The following is an 18,193-nucleotide window of genomic DNA, read 5'->3' on the forward strand; positions in this document are numbered from 1 at the left end:
ATGAGAGATGTTTACATTAACAATATTTTTTTAAATATTCAACTTAGCCGGTGAATATATAATAGCTGCAACTCTGTTGCTCGACAGACACATACAGTAAAAACTCGCCAGCGATCGCTATACAGGTTGCGGGTGTGCCCACCAGCGCCAACTGTCGGCCAGATACCACTCTCGATGTAAACAAAGACTCAATTTCTTCTCTGTCGACGTGTCGACAAGACGTACTTTACTCGCTGTTGAACCTGGAGTTTTTCCCATCATATTTGGTGAAGTACTTTAATTTGGTTTGAGCTTTCGCAGTACAGGTGTTTTTCTTCAAATAAATCCTTGAACTCTTTTTTGGATCGGATTAATTGTTGATGACTTAGATCGTTTTTTGGAATTTTCCCTTGACTAATTCAAAATGGCTGACCCTTCACAAGTTCCCAAGTTCAGAAAATGTAATGCTAGGGACTGTCATAGGCGTCTTCCAAAGGCTTCTCTCGACCCTCACACTGTTTGTTCCAATTGTCGGGGTAAAACCTGTCAATTGGAAGATCGGTGTGAGGAATGCGTGGGCCTTTCGGAATTTGATTTTCTCGAATTTGAGAAATATACACGCAGACTAGAGAGAGATAGGGTAAGGAGAAGTTCTTCTAGGTCGGTAGATTTTTCCTCTCCACATGCCCCTGAACCTAATCCTTCCCCTGTAGTGGTTGTTCCTAACCCCCCTCCTAGCAATCAGGAACCGTCGATGGCAGACATGATGCGTGCTATTCATGCCTTGGGGGAGAGAGTTGAGTCTTTAGCAAGTGACCGAAATCAACTCATGGCGGATGTTAAGGAACTCAAGTGCCAAAGTGCCACGAAGGATAGTGTCAAAGTGCCTAGTGTTACGCAAAGTGTTGTGAACAGTGTTGCGCTCGAGGGTTCGTCTGTTCGTGCCTGTCGTCCTCCTAGTCCGGGACCTCTTTCAAGCTCCCAAGCCCAGGGGAGAAGCAATGTCGTACGACTCATGGGTTTGAGAGGCCTTGATCAGCGAACAGACGTTCCCTCTATGGTATCAGGCGTATCTCTCCAAGATCGCCCCTACCAACGTAAGACGAGAGAGCCCATTTTTACCTCGTCGTCCGAAGGTGTTTCTCGTAAGAAACCTTGGACCAAGGTCTCCAGACCTTTAAAGCGTCAGTCGGTCCCTTCAGGACAAGTCCAACGTCCCGGATGTAGCCACTGGGACAGTTCGGACCCGTTGCCGTCATCTGATGACTGCTCGCCGCCTAAGAGAGGCAAAGTTGTGCCGTCTCAGTCGCTCACCCCGCCTGTTACCGCACCTGCTTCCGTAGACCCTAAATGGGTGTTACTGCAAGACATGCAGTCCAAGCTTGCGTCCTTGATGGGGGACTACAATGCAGAGAAGGTTGCCGCTGATCCTACTGGCCAGCAACCATCCAAGCGATCTGTTGTGCGTCCTGTTGACGTTGAGGTAGCTTTCTCGCGTCAACCAGTTGGGGTTGTACCTCCACCGATGCGACCCAGTGTGGATTTCCAGCCGCATGTTGACGTTAGGCAACGCGCGGATGTGGTTGTTGACGTTCAGGTCGTTCATCAACCATCAGAGGTGACTTGTTTTGACGCGGTGCGTCAACCTCCGCAACCCGGTATGGTGTTGACTGCACAACCCAGACGGTCTAAACAGTCTCGGGTGGACGCTGTGCGTCCTCGCGCACCTGTGGTTGTTGACAGTTTCCAGATTGTTCAGCAGTTCCATGACGCTGCGTCCGGCTCCGTCACGTATGCACCAGTGCGACCGGACTCGGCGAGTCAAACGTTGCCCACACCTTTGCCGTTTTCTCATCAGTTATCGGATGAGGAACTGTCAGATGAGGACGTTGCTGAACCACATCCTGAGGATCAACCTTCAGAACTTGATGAGCATAAGGCAGTTCAACCATCCTTAGACTTTAGAAAAGTCATGGCTGTGTTTAAGGAGTTGTTCCCTGACCACTTTGTTTCTGTGGCTCCTCGTTCGCCGCCGTCGGAGTTTGTCTTAAGCGTTCCTGCTACCGTGCCTGCCTTTACTAAACTCGTTCTCTCTCGCTCATCCAAGAGAGCTTTGCGGCTGTTGGGCGATTGGTTAGAGACCAAGAAGAGTTTAGGGAAGACAGCATTTGCCTTCCCCCCATCTAAACTCTCATCTAGATCGAGCGTCTGGTATGCCACGGGAGAAGTTCTCGGCTTGGGAGTTCCTGCCTCTGCCCAGGGCGACTTCTCAAGTCTTGTAGACTCTCCCCGCCACCTTGCCATGAGACGCTCGAAGATTTGTTGGTCACCATCGGACCTGGACCACCTTCTTAAAGGTATATTTAGGGCGTTCGAAGTCTTTAACTTCCTAGACTGGTGTTTAGGAGCCCTGAGTAGGAAAATCTCTTCTGCTGATAAGGATGTTTCCTTACTCATTATGTCCTGCATGGACAAGGCCGTCCGTGATGGGTCCAACGAACTTGCCGCTTCATTCACGTCCGGAGTCCTGAAGAAACGAGAGTCTCTATGTTCTTTCCTGTCTGCTGGGGTGACGCCATGCCAAAGATCTGAGCTACTCTTTGCGCCCTTGTCCAAGTGCCTGTTTCCTGAAGTCTTGGTTAAGGAAATTGCCTTATCTTTAGTGCAGAAGGACACCCACGATCTAGTTGCGTCCTCGGCTCGCAAAGCTCCCCCTTTGCCTACATTGTCTGCTAGACCTAGGATAGACACTCCAGCGTCTCGGTTTATCCCGCCCTTTCGTGGCAGAGCCTCCAGCAGGGGAGGTGCTCGTGCCGAAGGGAAGAGAGGGAAGAGGAAAGGATCCAAGTCCTCTAAGGGCAGAGTCTGACTGCCCGCAACTTCAGACAGCAGTAGGTACCAGACTCAAGAACTTCTGGCAAGCCTGGGAGAAGAGAGGCGCAGATCAACAATCTGTGAGGTTGCTCAGAGAGGGGTACAAAATCCCTTTTGTACGCAAACCCCCTCTAGCGACGTCCCCCATCGATCTCTCTCCCAGGTACAGAGAGGAAGAAAAGAGACAAGCCCTGAAACTGGAAGTGTCTCTTTTGCTAGAGAAGGGAGCGGTGGTCAAAGTCTCGGACCTTCAATCACCGGGGTTTTACAACCGTCTCTTCCTAGTATCAAAGAAGACAGGAGGTTGGAGACCGGTGCTAGACGTCAGTGCTCTGAATGTCTTTGTCACAAAGACGAAGTTTACCATGGAGACCACAAAGTCAGTCTTAGCAGCGGTCAGAAAGGAAGACTGGATGGTCTCTCTAGACCTAAGGGACGCCTACTTCCACATCCCCATTCACTCAGACTCCCAACCCTTTCTGAGATTCGTCTTCGAAGATGTGGTGTACCAGTTTCGGGCCCTGTGCTTTGGCCTAAGCACAGCTCCTCTCGTGTTTACGAGGCTTATGAGGAATGTGGCGAAATTCCTCCACTTATCGGACATCCGAGCCTCCCTTTATTTGGACGACTGGCTTCTCAGAGCCTCTTCCAGTCGTCGCTGTCTGAAGGATCTCAATTGGACTCTAGATCTGACCAAGGAATTGGGACTCCTAGTCAATTTTGAAAAGTCGCAGCTGGTCCCATCCCAAACTATTCTGTATTTAGGGATGGAGATTCACAGTCAAGCTTTTCGGGATTTTCCGTCGGCCCCCAGAATAGATCAAGCCCTGCTCTCCATCCAGAAGATGCTGAAGAAAGAACGCTGCTCGGTCAGGCTGTGGATGAGTCTGGTAGGGACGCTGTCATCCCTGGAGCAATTTGTCTCACTAGGAAGGCTACACCTCCGTCCTCTTCAATTCCATCTGGCTTTTCACTGGAAAAAGGACAAGACGCTAGAGGCGGTCTCGATCCCGATTTCCGAAAAGATAAAGTCTTGTCTGACTTGGTGGAAGGACAATATCAGCCTACGAGAGGGTCTTCCCCTGGCAGTTCAGATACCCAACCACGTTCTCTTCTCGGACGCATCGGACTTGGGCTGGGGCGCAACGCTGGACGGTCGGGAATGCTCAGGTCTGTGGAACTCGAGTCAAAGGAGCATGCATATCAACAGCAAGGAGCTTTTGGCGGTTCATCTGGCCTTGATAAGCTTCGAGTATCTCCTTCGAGGCAAAGTGCTGGAAGTAAACTCGGACAACACCACGGCCTTGGCGTACATTTCCAAACAGGGAGGTACCCACTCACTGACGTTGTACGAGATCGCAAGGGACCTGCTCATCTGGTCAAAAGATCGAGGCATCTCCCTAGTAACGAGGTTCATCCAGGGCGACTTGAACGTCCTAGCAGATTGTCTCAGTCGGAAAGGTCAAGTAATTCCAACCGAATGGACCCTCCACAAGGATGTGTGCAAGAGACTTTGGGCGACTTGGGGTCAACCCACCATAGATCTCTTTGCAACCTATCTGACCAAGAGGCTTCCAATCTATTGCTCTCCAGTCCCGGACCCAGCAGCAATACATATAGATGCCTTCCTCCTAGATTGGTCACATCTGGATCTTTACGCATTCCCACCATTCAAGATTGTCAACAAGGTACTGCAGAAATTCGCCTCTCACGAAGGGACAAGGTTGACGTTAGTTGCTCCCCTCTGGCCCGCGAGAGAATGGTTCACCGAGGTACTTCGATGGTTAGTAGACGTTCCCAGAAGTCTTCCTCTAAGAGTAGACCTTCTACGTCAGCCACACGTAAAGAAGGTACACCAAAGCCTCCACGCTCTTCGTCTGACTGCCTTTAGACTATCCAAAGACTCTCGAGAGCTAGAGGCTTTTCGAAGGAGGCAGCCAGTGCGATTGCTAGAGCAAGGAGAGCGTCTACCATTAGAGTCTACCAATCGAAGTGGGAAGTCTTCCGAGACTGGTGCAAGTCAGTTTCCGTATCCTCGACCAGTACCTCTGTAGCCAAAATAGCTGATTTTCTCTTATACCTGAGAAAAGGACGATCCCTTTCAGCTCCCACTATCAAGGGCTACAGAAGCATGTTGGCTTCGGTCTTCTGGCATAGAGGCTTAGATCTTTCCAACAATAAAGATCTGCAAGACCTCCTTAAGTCTTTCGAGACCACTAAGGAGCGTCGTTTGGCTACACCTGGGTGGAATTTAGACGTGGTCCTAAGATTCCTCATGTCAGACAGGTTTGAGCCTTTACAGTCAGCCTCCCTGAAAGATCTCACTCTTAAGACTCTTTTCCTGGTATGCTTGGCCTCGGCTAAAAGAGTCAGTGAGCTTCATGCCTTCAGCAAGAACATCGGATTTTCGTCAGAAAAAGCTACTTGTTCTCTGCAACTTGGTTTTCTAGCCAAAAATGAGCTACCTTCTCGTCCTTGGCCTAAATCTTTCGATATTCCCAGCTTATCGGAGATCGTAGGCAATGAACTAGAAAGAGTCTTATGCCCTGTTAGAGCTCTTAAGTTCTACTTAGCTCGTACTAAACCTTTACGAGGCCAATCTGAAGCTTTATGGTGTTCGGTTAAGAATCCATCCTTGCCCATGTCAAAGAATGCTTTGTCATACTTTATCAGATTGTTAATACGAGAAGCTCATTCACACTTGAGTGAGGAAGACCGATCTTTGCTTAAGGTTAAGACGCACGAGGTTAGAGCTGTAGCAACTTCCGTGGCCTTTAAGCAAAATAGATCTCTGCAAAGTATCATGGACGCAACCTATTGGAGAAGCAAGTTAGTGTTCGCGTCATTTTACTTGAAAGATGTCCAGTCTCTTTACGAGAACTGCTACACACTGGGACCATTCGTAGCAGCGAGTGCAGTAGTGGGTGAGGGCTCAACCACTACAATTCTCTAATTCCATATCCTTTTAATCTGTCTCTTGAAATGTTTTAATGTTGTTTTTATGGGTTGTCCGGAAGGCTAAGAAGCCTTTCGCATCCTGGTTGATTTGGCGGGTGGTCAAAGTCATTTCTTGAGAGCGCCCAGATTAGGGGTTTGATGAGGTCCTGTTGTATGGGTTGCAGCCCTTGATACTTCAGCTCCTGGGGGTCTGTCAGCATCCTAAGAGGATCGCTGGGCTCCGTAAGGAAGACGTACTTACAAGGCAGAGTAATCGTCTAAGTCGACTTCCTTACCAGGTACCTATTTATTTTGGTTTTGTTATATTGATAACTGTCAAAATGAAATAAAAAACTCTTAGCTTATACGATGTAAACATATTTAACTGGTCTCTACCCACCTCCTTGGGTGTGAATCAGCTATTATATATTCACCGGCTAAGTTAAATATTTAAAAATGATATTTTAATTATAAAATAAATTTTTGAATATACTTACCCGGTGAATATATAAATTAAACGACCCTCCCTTCCTCCCCAATAGAGACGCAGTGGGATGAGAAGAAATTGAGTCTTTGTTTACATCGAGAGTGGTATCTGGCCGACAGTTGGCGCTGGTGGGCACACCCGCAACCTGTATAGCGATCGCTGGCGAGTTTTTACTGTATGTGTCTGTCGAGCAACAGAGTTGCAGCTATTATATATTCACCGGGTAAGTATATTCAAAAATTTATTTTATAATTAAAATATCATAATTTGCAAGATAGAGAAGCTTCCATTTTGTTTCCACGAAGTCTCGATTTTTTCAGTGAATTGGGCAGGAAAGAAAATCAATATAAAGACTTACCTTTGTAGATACTGAAGCAACAAAGATGGTAATAAGGTCAAACTTCTGAATGGTGGAAATGAATACAGAGTATAAGGGAAGCACATAAGTAAAAAGAATTTGCAGCTTTTTATACAATGTTACAACTACATAGAAACCAAGAACTTCTATTTAGGTATGAGAAAACAAGGTAACAAATATCTTTATGAAAAATCTGAGGATGAGAAATCACAATTCAATACACAAAGAATAAGCACTTTTGATCGTGTTAATTAATTATTGTAATAGTTTAAGATCATGAATTCCCATTTTTAAACTTTTTGTGACTCACTTGAATGGTTTGTTTTTAAACAAATGATGAATATTGAGGAAGTTGAAATTCAAGAAACTGTAGTTAAAGGGGTAGCAGTCGCTTGGTACTGTGACTGGGGAGGCTATTCAGCACTCATATGATCAGGGAAGGGTAACTCTCTTGTTGCACTCAAGAGTCAACAATAAGAAGTTAGACAACAATAAGGAAAAAGGAACAGAGATAAACAAAAGGCTAAAATGTAGATTTAAGATTTTTGGGGGGGATAAGTTATATATCATAGCATCGGACCTGTAAGGCCGTTATAAGTGGTTGGAGTGCAACATGAAAGAAAGGAAGTAGGAACAGAGGTAAAGTAGGATATAACAGCTATGGGCCAAAGGAACACTGCAAAGACCCTTGAGTAACAACTAAAGTACCACCAATGGGTGCACTGATGACATTACCCCCTCTATTGGTGGTAGAATGTGGTTGCTACTAGGAATTTGTATTTATAATATTGGAGTTTCCCATATATGAAATAAAGGGAAGAACTGCAGCTGTAAGTCATCACCTAGTTCACCTTAGGACCTTGTTAGTAGTCTAACAATATTTTTTTCTTCTATTTTATAATAAAAGGATGGCTACTATAATCACATTCAAGATGGGTAGGTATGACCCAATCCGCACATCGATAGTTGGCTTCGAACATCTGAATCTCAAGTAAATCTATATGCATGTGTAGAGTCAACTCATTATTTAAGCAGTAATCTAACAATGCAAGATTGTTGGGTTTATCTGGAGATACGGACGCAATTGATCATCATCACTGGCGTACTCGGCTACAGAAAATTAAAGCAAGTTTCTTCGTCTGTATGTAAGTAATCAAATCAAATCTCCAGGTTCTAGTTTTAACTTCTGAAGCAGTGCATCATGAGATATTATAGCTCATTAACACATTTTCTGTTTTTTCTTCAGTTTGCCCATTGTCACAGCAGCTCCCAATGATACCACAGATAGCACATTAACACATACAGTAGTGCTATGAGCACACTTGATAGAATATTGGTTGAGCTTGAATCAGATTATGTGAATAGTGCATAGATAACTTCAATTTCAATCAGATCTGACATACATAGCAATCAAAGCCGATTGTCATTGTGACAATGGGGATCTTAAGATAACATAAATTGCAGTAACTTACCAGTATGTCATCTACATTATTTCAGGCAAATTAAATTGCAACCAAAAAAGGGTTCTACAACACTTTTAGAATTTATTTACATACTTTACACCATACTTTTCAGGTATGTATTCTACAAAACTTTTAACTTTTATGGGGATGTCGTCCATACTGTACGACAGTCAGCAACATGTACATAAATATATTAGACTTGTTCAACACTAAATATGTATTTAACCCTTTCTTTTCCTCTTTCTGCTCCCAAATTCTTTTATTTATCCTCTAGGTCTATGTCCCTTTTACAGTAATTTTACTGATGTCCCTTCAATGCTTTGACCTGACAAATTATTTTTCTTACATAAACTGTACTGGATTTTATTGCAGTTGAGCTTACATTGCACCAACTTCCTTCAAAGCCTCTTGTTTTGACTCAAAATAGTTTTTGTACCACATAATATGCCTCTTCTTTCTTTCCACTGACAAGTATGGATTTTTTGACAACCCAGTGCAAACTAACTCCATAAAATGTCTCACAGGTCCTCGTTTAGGACACCAGCCCTCTAAGTGGTGTTCTAAAAAGACATGCTCATGGAATCCAATTTGTTTTTCTGCCTCTAAACCTGAAAATTTTAAAAATAAGAGAATTAACAATCAAGTGTATTTTAATGAACACAACTTAAAAATACAGTAATATCCAAAAATGTATTTAAGCCTACTCGGTAAATTAACCAAAGATTATCATCATCATTCATGTTTTCTCCAAACAGGTCAGCCAAGTAATAATTTTTAACCACTCTTTATTTCATACTTTTTTTACCCAAACCTCTAAGTGACATTTCTAGATATCAACTAATTGCCATCAATTCTTAATCTACCAGATTTTCCGTGTCATAAGACGCTACAAGTGGTAAGATGCACCCTATATTTAACGAAGTAATTATTGTAAAAAAAAGAAAGAGGATTTTACAACCTATCATAGCAGTAATTACTAGTGTAATTGCTCCTACGAGTCTAGTATGATTTTTTGTCCGGCAGTTAAATCTTATATATTTTGGTTGTATTATGAAATGTGTTAGGTAAATATTAACTAGCTGAACACCTGCTATTCCAATTTCATTACATATTCATATAAAAAAAACACTAAACCTGCCTTAGTTACCACCATGCATAACAATGTTTTCAAGCATTTGTTTACATGAAAGCATTATTGCTAATTATTCCTAATCAAATTTTGGTAGAAAAGTAAAATTCCAGTGATATTTCCCAAATTCCTCATGTACAAATTTTCATACAAAATTAATTATTGATCAAATGAAAATTCTCTAGAAATTTCACTAAGTACAACTTTCTACTGTTTGTGTGAATCAAGGTCTAGTAAGTTTACGGCTAACTTTGTAACACTGCACTCAACTTGCAGTGAGATGTTTCTTCAGGGTTTTGTTCAGTAACAACTATCAGTATTATTTCGGAACTTATGCAACAAAGTTGTTACCAAAATAATGCTTGATTACAAAATATAAATACTGCATAAACAACTAATACATACTAGCGTCATTGGCTTGGATACCATTGGTTAGCATGTTTGCGTGTAGATGGCATTGGTGAGTATCAGATCATCACCAAAACAAAAGCAAATATCTTGTTGCCTTATTAATTGAAGAAATTCCATTCAAAATACATTTATTTATTATATATGAATGATAATTTTAGGCATATATCTTATGTCTGGTAAGTGGGAGTGTTTGTATGTCATTATTGGGATGTTTGAAAGTTGTCAAACTCCTCTATACAACTTTATCTTGGAGTTAAGATGCGGGGTGAATTTCAGGGGAATTTTTCTGGAAAAAAGTGCATCTTATGACACAGGAAGTACATTATTTTATGTCTAAGTAGAATTGGAACCCAAGATCTTTTGCTTGATGTAGTCTACAAGTAGCAGAACTATACATACACCAAATACCCCAGATATGAACTATTATTTTGCTACAGCCAGGAGACAGTTATCCTACATCAATATGATATTTTAATTATAAAATAAATTTTTGAATATACTTACCCGGTGAATATATAATAGCTTTAATTCATATATTCACCGGCTAAGTTAAATATTTAAAAATGATATTTTAATTATAAAATAAATTTTTGAATATACTTACCCGGTGAATATATAAATTAAAGCTATTATATATTCACCGGCTAAGTTAAATATTTAAAATGTCCTTTTTGACAACTGTATTTGTTTCTCTTCCTAAAATATTAAAAAGTGACAAGTTCTAACAAAATGAAGCCTATAGCTATTATTATCACAACATTGTTTAACCAAACTAAAGGAAATTTTCCTCTCTCCAACATGATGAACAACAATATTTCTGCAAAATAAATTTGAATTAGGTGAGAAGAGAACAAAAAGGATAATACTGTATATAGCATATTGTGGAAATATACTTACCAACTTCGTTATCTATAGGGAATGTCCAAAGCTTCCCTTGCTTGGTCCACTGTATCATTTCCTGAAAGGCATTGGTGGGTGGATGAGTGACACTGAGCTGCATTTCTCGTTGATGGACTGCCTGCCACACAGGGAGAACATTCTCCCCAATGTAGGAGCCCTCACCTTTCGACTTGATTTCTTCTAAAGTCTTCAAGTCAAATATTCCTAATTTTTTACCACCTCGTAAATCAACATTAATAGGGTCCCTGAAAGACAGGAAAACAAGACCATTAAAATGTACTGTATAAGTAAAATCAGGGAAGAAAGAGATTTATATATCTCAAAAATTGTTTTCTAGCTACACTATCTATGCACAGCTACTGCTAAACATTATGTGATTGCGAGATACAGGTATCACATTGTTAAAGGAAATTAAAATTATGCAAAACAGTATTAATGAATAAGTTCAATTAACACCGATTTCTATTGTGCAAATTTCTATCATTTATTCATTTAACCAGACTACTTGAACTGAAAAATTAAATCTTAATAATAGAATATAACAAATTGTAAAACTAATTTGCATCTTTCTTAGCTATAAACACGTGTCCTTTAAAATGGTAACAGTCTTCGGCAGAGCTGGAATGGCTGTTGAAATTGTCAACAAGGTAGTTAACAACCGACACCTTTTTTACCTTTGGCTCATGCCTGAAAAGGGTGGTTGCCTAGGGAAGTTTGATTTTGAAGGAGTTAGGCTTGTGTACCTAGGAAAAATACAAATTGCCTTTTACATTTATTTTGTTCCTATCAGTATACAAACCTTTTGTACTTTAAAATAGGGACACTCACTTATGGCTGAGTAGGTAGTCTAGAACCGAACTGGTTGGTTCTTCTTCTTTCCTAGTATAAACCAGTCTCCCTAGTCTTCCATACAGGAGAAGACATGACGCCAGCAACCCCATATCAACCCATTATAGAGGTGGGTAGACTGACATGGACTGGCCAGTATTTAGTTATATACCTAGTACTTGATCAATGAAAGTATATTTCTCCCTGAAGGGGACACACACTCTGGAATGAAATACGTGGCAAATGATAGCTATTCATTCCATCCTCCCACCTCTACTACTTATAGATCCAGTATAAAAAGAATGGTAATCAGAAATGTAGCTTTCCAGCATCGATGTCAGACCTAGTGTGTAACGGTATGAATGCTTCATCCAGCACAGGGAAAGAGAAAAAGAGCCAGCCATTTGACCTTTCCTCCAGACATACATCGAGCACATTACCATATACAAGATTTTTCTTATCCCATATGGGAGCTGGTTTGGCTACACAACTGCCACCACAGAACCCAGAAAAAGTGTTGAAGAAATTGTGGGTACAGTATACTGTAATCCCAGAATAGAATGCTGTGAAGGTTGTTTGGCACTCCATAAATTCCTGCATCACCTATCCAACTGCAAGAATCTTCAGTCTAAATTGGCATCAATACTGCTGACTTTGTGACCTCTAGTTCGATAAGGAAGAGTCTCTGCCACTCAAGCCTGACATGTTGAATCCTCTTCAATAGCACCCAAGAGCCCTTACGGGACACAAAAGTATCTCTTCTTGATTACCATTCAACATTTCAAGAAGCAAGGGGATTCAGGCCTAAAATCAAGGTCATTTGTTGACTACCTCTGAGTTTAGTTACAAATCAAGCACCAAACTAGAAACCTTCAAATTTTGTGGGATAAATAAGGGTCTTTTCTACTCACAAGCTCTCTTCACCAAAGCTACTGCTAGCAAAAAAAACAGTTTTGAGAGTCAGAACTCAGTCTGACGACCTTAAAAGGTTCATAGGGAGCATGTGTTAAGATTAAATGCATGGATCATATCTACTCAATGGGCCTGAGGATCTGGAATTGGCAAGACTGCTCGAAGCTCTTCACAAGCAATGATAATTCCCATGAGGAGGAAAGGATGTTCTTTTTGGTCAGAAGATACTGCAAAAGCTGAGCAGTAGCCTTCTGAAGTTGTGACTATGAGGAGCTTCTTGATGATGATCGATGAGCAAGTCCATAATTGCGCTAAAGATGCTCATTCTTGCATAAGCTACATTGACAAGAATATTCAAACTGGGAATATCAATGTTTGAGGAGAGAAAAAATCCCTTAAAAATATATGTACACCAAAATTTCTTTCAAAAAATACAATTAATATAAAAGAAAAAATTAATTAACAAAGACAATGATAGCTACTTTATTATATTTAATAGTTATCACTATGGCATTCCCTGACAAGGAAAAGATAAATTATCTGCAATTATTCCTTTCAACATTTCATTACCTTGATCGACTGTGCTGAGATGACCAAGATCTTTTGTAGAAAGATTCCTCCTCAGATGAACCCTGCTGTTTGGTGGATGGGTCTTTATCATACCTGCCGTACTGTTTCCGTTCCACCACAGGCTTCCTCGTACTTCTTTCCACTTTCATTCCAACAAACAGTTCACTAAGAAACAAGGAGGGAATATGGATGTGATATAAAATTTTTGGCAGCCAAAAAAATTTCTGAAAGTTCTATTTCAATCAATACAGCATACTGTATTCCCTTTTCTCAGTAAAACTAAATTTTGATTTGAATAGAATAATTAATTGGCAAGTGTGAGATATGAAAGCACTTATAACAGTATTTACTTTGTCACGCTTTCCTCTAATACATTCAAGGTTAATTGGAAAATTATGTATAAAATCAAAATCCTTTTGAGTTAAAATGTACTTCCATGATTTTATTAATGATAGCTTCTAAGAAAAAACAATATTTATGGATATTTCAATAACCTACTAATTTGATAAGTGTGAATTAACTTTAACTGTAGTTACAAAGCTGTTAATCTCATGTTTTTATTTTTTCTATATGGTACCTTATTTTCATCATACCTTTCTATAATTGCACTTTTAATATTTCTCATCTAATAATTCTCCCTTCTGAAACCTTTTCCATCATTCTTCCCAACATGTATTTAATTAAAAAAGACTAAAACTTTACAGCATGTTGCAACTACAGTATTAAAAATATCTACACTGTAGTCAGTCAAAAAATTTAAAAGGAAAGTATCTCCTTATCCCCATCAAAGCAAACTATTTCCCTATTGTCTGCACTCAACACAAATAAATCTCCTCAGCATAATTAATTTTCTTCCTAAAACCTGATGATACTGGTATTACAACACCATTTCCTTATAGCCTTAGTCCTTTTCCTTATGGATGACCATGTCTTTTGGGTCTTTTAAAGAGCTTCCTTCTTTAACTACAGTGGTGAATCACCCAGCCCTTCTTATATAAACTGATACATATAGTATCAGTTGTTGACCTGATAACACTGCATAACTTATTAGTTATGTAGTGTTAACAGGTCAACAACTTACATCAATACTTATTTCCAAACTTCAATCTTTTAAAAAGATTAGCAGCATAAAAAACTAAAACCCCTTGTATATTCTAAAAATATGTTATAATATTTTGAAGAAATAAAAGAAACTAGTGTCTGAATCACACCCCTAAAGCCCCAACTCCATAACTATAGTAAGTCTTCAACATATGATCAAGGTGTGTTCTAAAAGTTAGTTCTAAAGTTGAAAAGTTCTGAAGTCCAACATAATGAACCTAGGCTCGCAGCTGATAACTCCTAACACCTACACTCAACTGTTCTTGGTTAGTTAGCATACATATGCATAAAAAATTTCTAAAGCTATTTTTACCTAAAATACTTTCAAAATAAGTACGGTAGATTATTTTGTATTTGGTTTTACAGTGATACCTCTGGATACGTAAGTTTCTGCTTACGAAAAATTCAGGATGCGAAAAGTGATTCGAAGATTTTTATGCCCCAGGATACGGATAAAATTTCAGGATACGAAAACCTTACGAGATCCCAACTCTTCGCCGAGAGTAATTTTAAAAAGCGCGCGCCGCCTGACTTTGAACTTGGGTAGACTCACTTACAGCCTCCCGCTCACCCATTGGTTATCTCCCTACTCAGACGCTAGCTGACACCATAAGATCCTGCTTTCCTATTGGTCGGCAACTATCCCAGCTTGCCTACGCACGGGCGTTCATCTCTCTCTCTCTCTTTTCATTCCAACCGCGGTATCGTTAACAGACACTGTGTGCTTTCGCTTGTTTGACTTAGTGTTAATATACAGTACATTCGTAAGCCACGTGTTATCGTTAATAAACATTCGTTACTGTGCACTGTACTGTATTAGTGTTTACTATACATAGACTGTATATAATGTTACGTAGTGTATTATATTACGTTTGCCTAACGCATTTTAGAAATGTGTTGAAAAGTAGGCAGAAACAAGCTTCAATGGATAGTTTCTTATTAAAGAGGCCAGCGGTATTAGTAGGCCGAGACGAAGGTGAAAGTGAAGAAAAGAAACAGAAAAGAGGAAGGGATGAAGAATTAGAAGGTGAAAGTAAAGAAAAGAAACAGAAAAAAGAAAGTGATGAAGAAGTAGAAGAGATTTAGAAAATAAGAAAAACGTAAAGTTATAAAAAAGCAAAAAAAAAGAAAAAATTCAATTTTAAGTTTTGTTACCGTTAAGTGTTAAAGTAATTTTTTCTTTCATTTTATAGTTTTCCATACGTAATGTTAAGTGTTAATTATTTCTTCCATTTTTTTATTTCGTAAAGTTTAAGTGTTAATGTGTTAAGTGTGTAAATTACTGTACGTAGTCTGTCACTTGTTACGTAGTGTATTATATTACGTTTGCCTAACGCATTTTAGAAATGTGTTGAAAAGTAGGCAGAAACAAGCTTCAATGGATAGTTTCTTATTAAAGAGGCCAGCGGTATTAGTAGGCCAAGACGAAGGTGAAAGTGAAGAAAAGAAACAGAAAAGAGGAAGGGATGAAGAATTAGAAGGTGAAAGTAAAGAAAAGAAACAGAAAAAAAGAAAGTGATGAAGAAGTAGAAGAGATTTAGAAAATAAGAAAAACGTAAAGTTATAAAAAAGCAAAAAAAAAAAAAATTCAATTTTAAGTTTTATGTTACCGTTAAGTGTTAAAGTAATTTTTTCTTTCATTTTATAGTTTTCCATACGTAATGTTAAGTGTTAATTATTTCTTCCATTTTTTATTTCGTAAAGTTTAAGTGTTAATGTGTTAAGTGTGTAAATTACTGTGCGTAGTCTGTCACTTGTTACGTTTTCTGCCTTATGCCATCCTCCTCTGCCGCGACTTCGCTATCGGACATCGTCTCAATCAAAAGGTAAGTTTCAACTTTTTTGTTACACTAATTAACTGTAACCTTTTTTTCAGAGTGTACAGGTATCAATCATTAATTTAGGTGTACGTACAGGTAACAATACACCTTCACTGATCTAAATGCTTTACGTACATACAGTACCGTAACTTTTATACAGTAGTAAAGAAAACGGACCGTTTTCTTTGGGCTTGGGGGGGATAACCTGGCTATAACTACATTATTGATTAATCTCATAGTGGTTTCTGGAATGGATTAGGCTGTTTTTAACGGTTGTGTTAATTATTGAATGATAGAAATGGCTGCATTGCATGTTTATTACTACAGTTTAGCGTGTTTATGAAAGAAAGGGAGACTTTTTATAAGGCTTGGAACGGATTAGGCTATTTACATGTAAACCACGACTCAGGATACGAAAATATCAGGATACGAAACCGCATGCTGGATTAATTTCGTATCCTGAGGCATCACTGTACTTTTATTCAAAAGATTTTCCATTTATTTCATGCACAGGTTTCACCTTTGAAAGTTCTCATCTTGGATATCTACTATTGTAAGTAAAGAACATTATTTCCTTTCGTGAATAGTGGAACATGAACACAATAGTTTTCTAACCTGAGATTAACACTTGGTTTCTCCTCTAAAGAGGTTTCAGAAGCATGAGATTTAAGGGTTGATAAAAGTTCTGATTCTGTAGTATTCACATCACCACCTAGACTCTCAGCAACGTCTCTAGCAGCCACAACTAGTTCTGGTTCTGAAAGAAATAACAGAACTCTGAAACAAAAAATAAATCTTTTCGAAATTGGACAAATAAAAAAAAATATTACCTTAATTTTCCTGTCTTTATTATCATGGAGATGTTTGGGATGTATTTTGTCTAAATGACTGACATAATCTTATGTACTGTATTTATTATTAATGAAGCATATTGAATTCTTATTCTTTACTTTAGGAGAATGTACTACAATATCCACACAGTTTAAAGTACTAATTTACAATATCCATACAGTTTAAAGTACTACAATATCCACTCAGTTTAAAGCCAGAATCTCCTGTTGCATCTGATGCAAATTCTAACTTTTTCTTTATTGCGTAGACTAAAATGGCTTGAAATAGTTTACTCAGAAATATACAAATATACAAAGAGTTTACTTTAATAAAAAGGAATAAATTTTACACCATAACAGACATTAGGTTCGGAAAATTTTTCAACCACAGTAATACTGTACCTTTGCTTGGTAATATCCATACACATTACATAAATGCATGGCAGCAGACATACTCTAATAAAGATATCTAATATTTTTACTATTACTTCTCATACATGGCTTATTTACTTCCTCATTTCCTATCCTCAGTGGGCTATTTTCCTTCTGGGGCCCTTAAGCTTCTAGCATCCGGCTTTTCCAACTAGGGTTGTAGCTTAGTTAGTCATAATAATATTAACCCTTTTACCCCCAGGCTATTTGGAAATTTCCAACCCTTAACCCCCAAGGGGTTATTTTTTCCCAGCACATTTTGCAGTATATTTTTTTTTAAATTGCTCTGACAGCCTTAATTTTTGTCATAGAGAGGTCAGGTTGGTCTCATTCTCTTGGAAAATGCCAAAAATATGAAAAAAAAAAAAATTGTATAGCATTTTTTGCAAGGACGTACCGGTACGTCCATGGGGGTAAAGGGATGGCTTTTGTGAAACGTACCAGTACGTCCTTTGGGGGTAAAAGGGTTATTAATAATAATAATAATAATAATAATAATAATAATAATAATAATAATAATAATAACGATAATAATAATAAATATAATTTGCAAGATATCATGTATCAAATTGGTGACCTATAGTTAAAATGTTAGTGCATATACAATTTCCTAATATCACTGTAAACAGAAAAACAAGCTAAATAGCTCAAAACAGACAACAAAGATATAAATATGATATTTTAATTATAAAATAAATTTTTGAATATACTTACCCGGTGAATATATAGCTGCAACTCTGTTGCTCGACAGACAAACTGTACGGAAAAAACTCGCCAGCGATCGCTATACAGGTTGCGGGTGTGCCCAACAGCGCCATCTGTCGACCAGATACCAAGCTCTATGTAAACAAAGACTCAATTTTCTCCTCGTCCCACTGCGTCTCTATTGGGGAGGAAGGGAGGGTCATTTAATTTATATATTCACCGGGTAAGTATATTCAAAAATTTATTTTATAATTAAAATATCATTTTTAAATATTTAACTTAGCCGGTGAATATATAGCTGATTCACACCCAGGATGGTGGGTAGAGACCAGTAATATATGTTTACATTTTATGAGCTAAGAGTTTTTTATTTCATTTTAGAAGTTATCAAAATAACAAAAACAAAATAAATAGGTACCTGGTAAGGTAGTCGACTTGAACGATTACTCTGCCTTAT

The 18,193-nt window shown here is 39.0% G+C and overlaps 1 protein-coding gene across 1 annotated transcript in view; it reads right to left on the reverse strand.

Moving 5' to 3' along the window:
- Window positions 1–8,154: 8,154 nt before the first annotated feature.
- LOC137638564 (enolase-phosphatase E1-like) overlaps window positions 8,155–18,193 on the reverse strand; it is a 50,419-nt gene continuing 40,380 nt past the window's right edge. The window contains exons 4-7 of the mRNA XM_068370735.1: window positions 16,385–16,526; window positions 12,849–13,013; window positions 10,536–10,783; window positions 8,155–8,706 (exon numbers count right to left, since the gene is read on the reverse strand). Coding sequence (XP_068226836.1) covers window positions 8,477–8,706; window positions 10,536–10,783; window positions 12,849–13,013; window positions 16,385–16,526 — 785 coding nt within the window. The 3' untranslated portion in view covers window positions 8,155–8,476. The remainder of the gene's footprint in view (window positions 8,707–10,535; window positions 10,784–12,848; window positions 13,014–16,384; window positions 16,527–18,193) is intronic.

Source organism: Palaemon carinicauda, chromosome 3, assembly GCF_036898095.1.
Source record: "Palaemon carinicauda isolate YSFRI2023 chromosome 3, ASM3689809v2, whole genome shotgun sequence".
Classification (NCBI taxonomy): domain Eukaryota; kingdom Metazoa; phylum Arthropoda; class Malacostraca; order Decapoda; family Palaemonidae; genus Palaemon; species Palaemon carinicauda.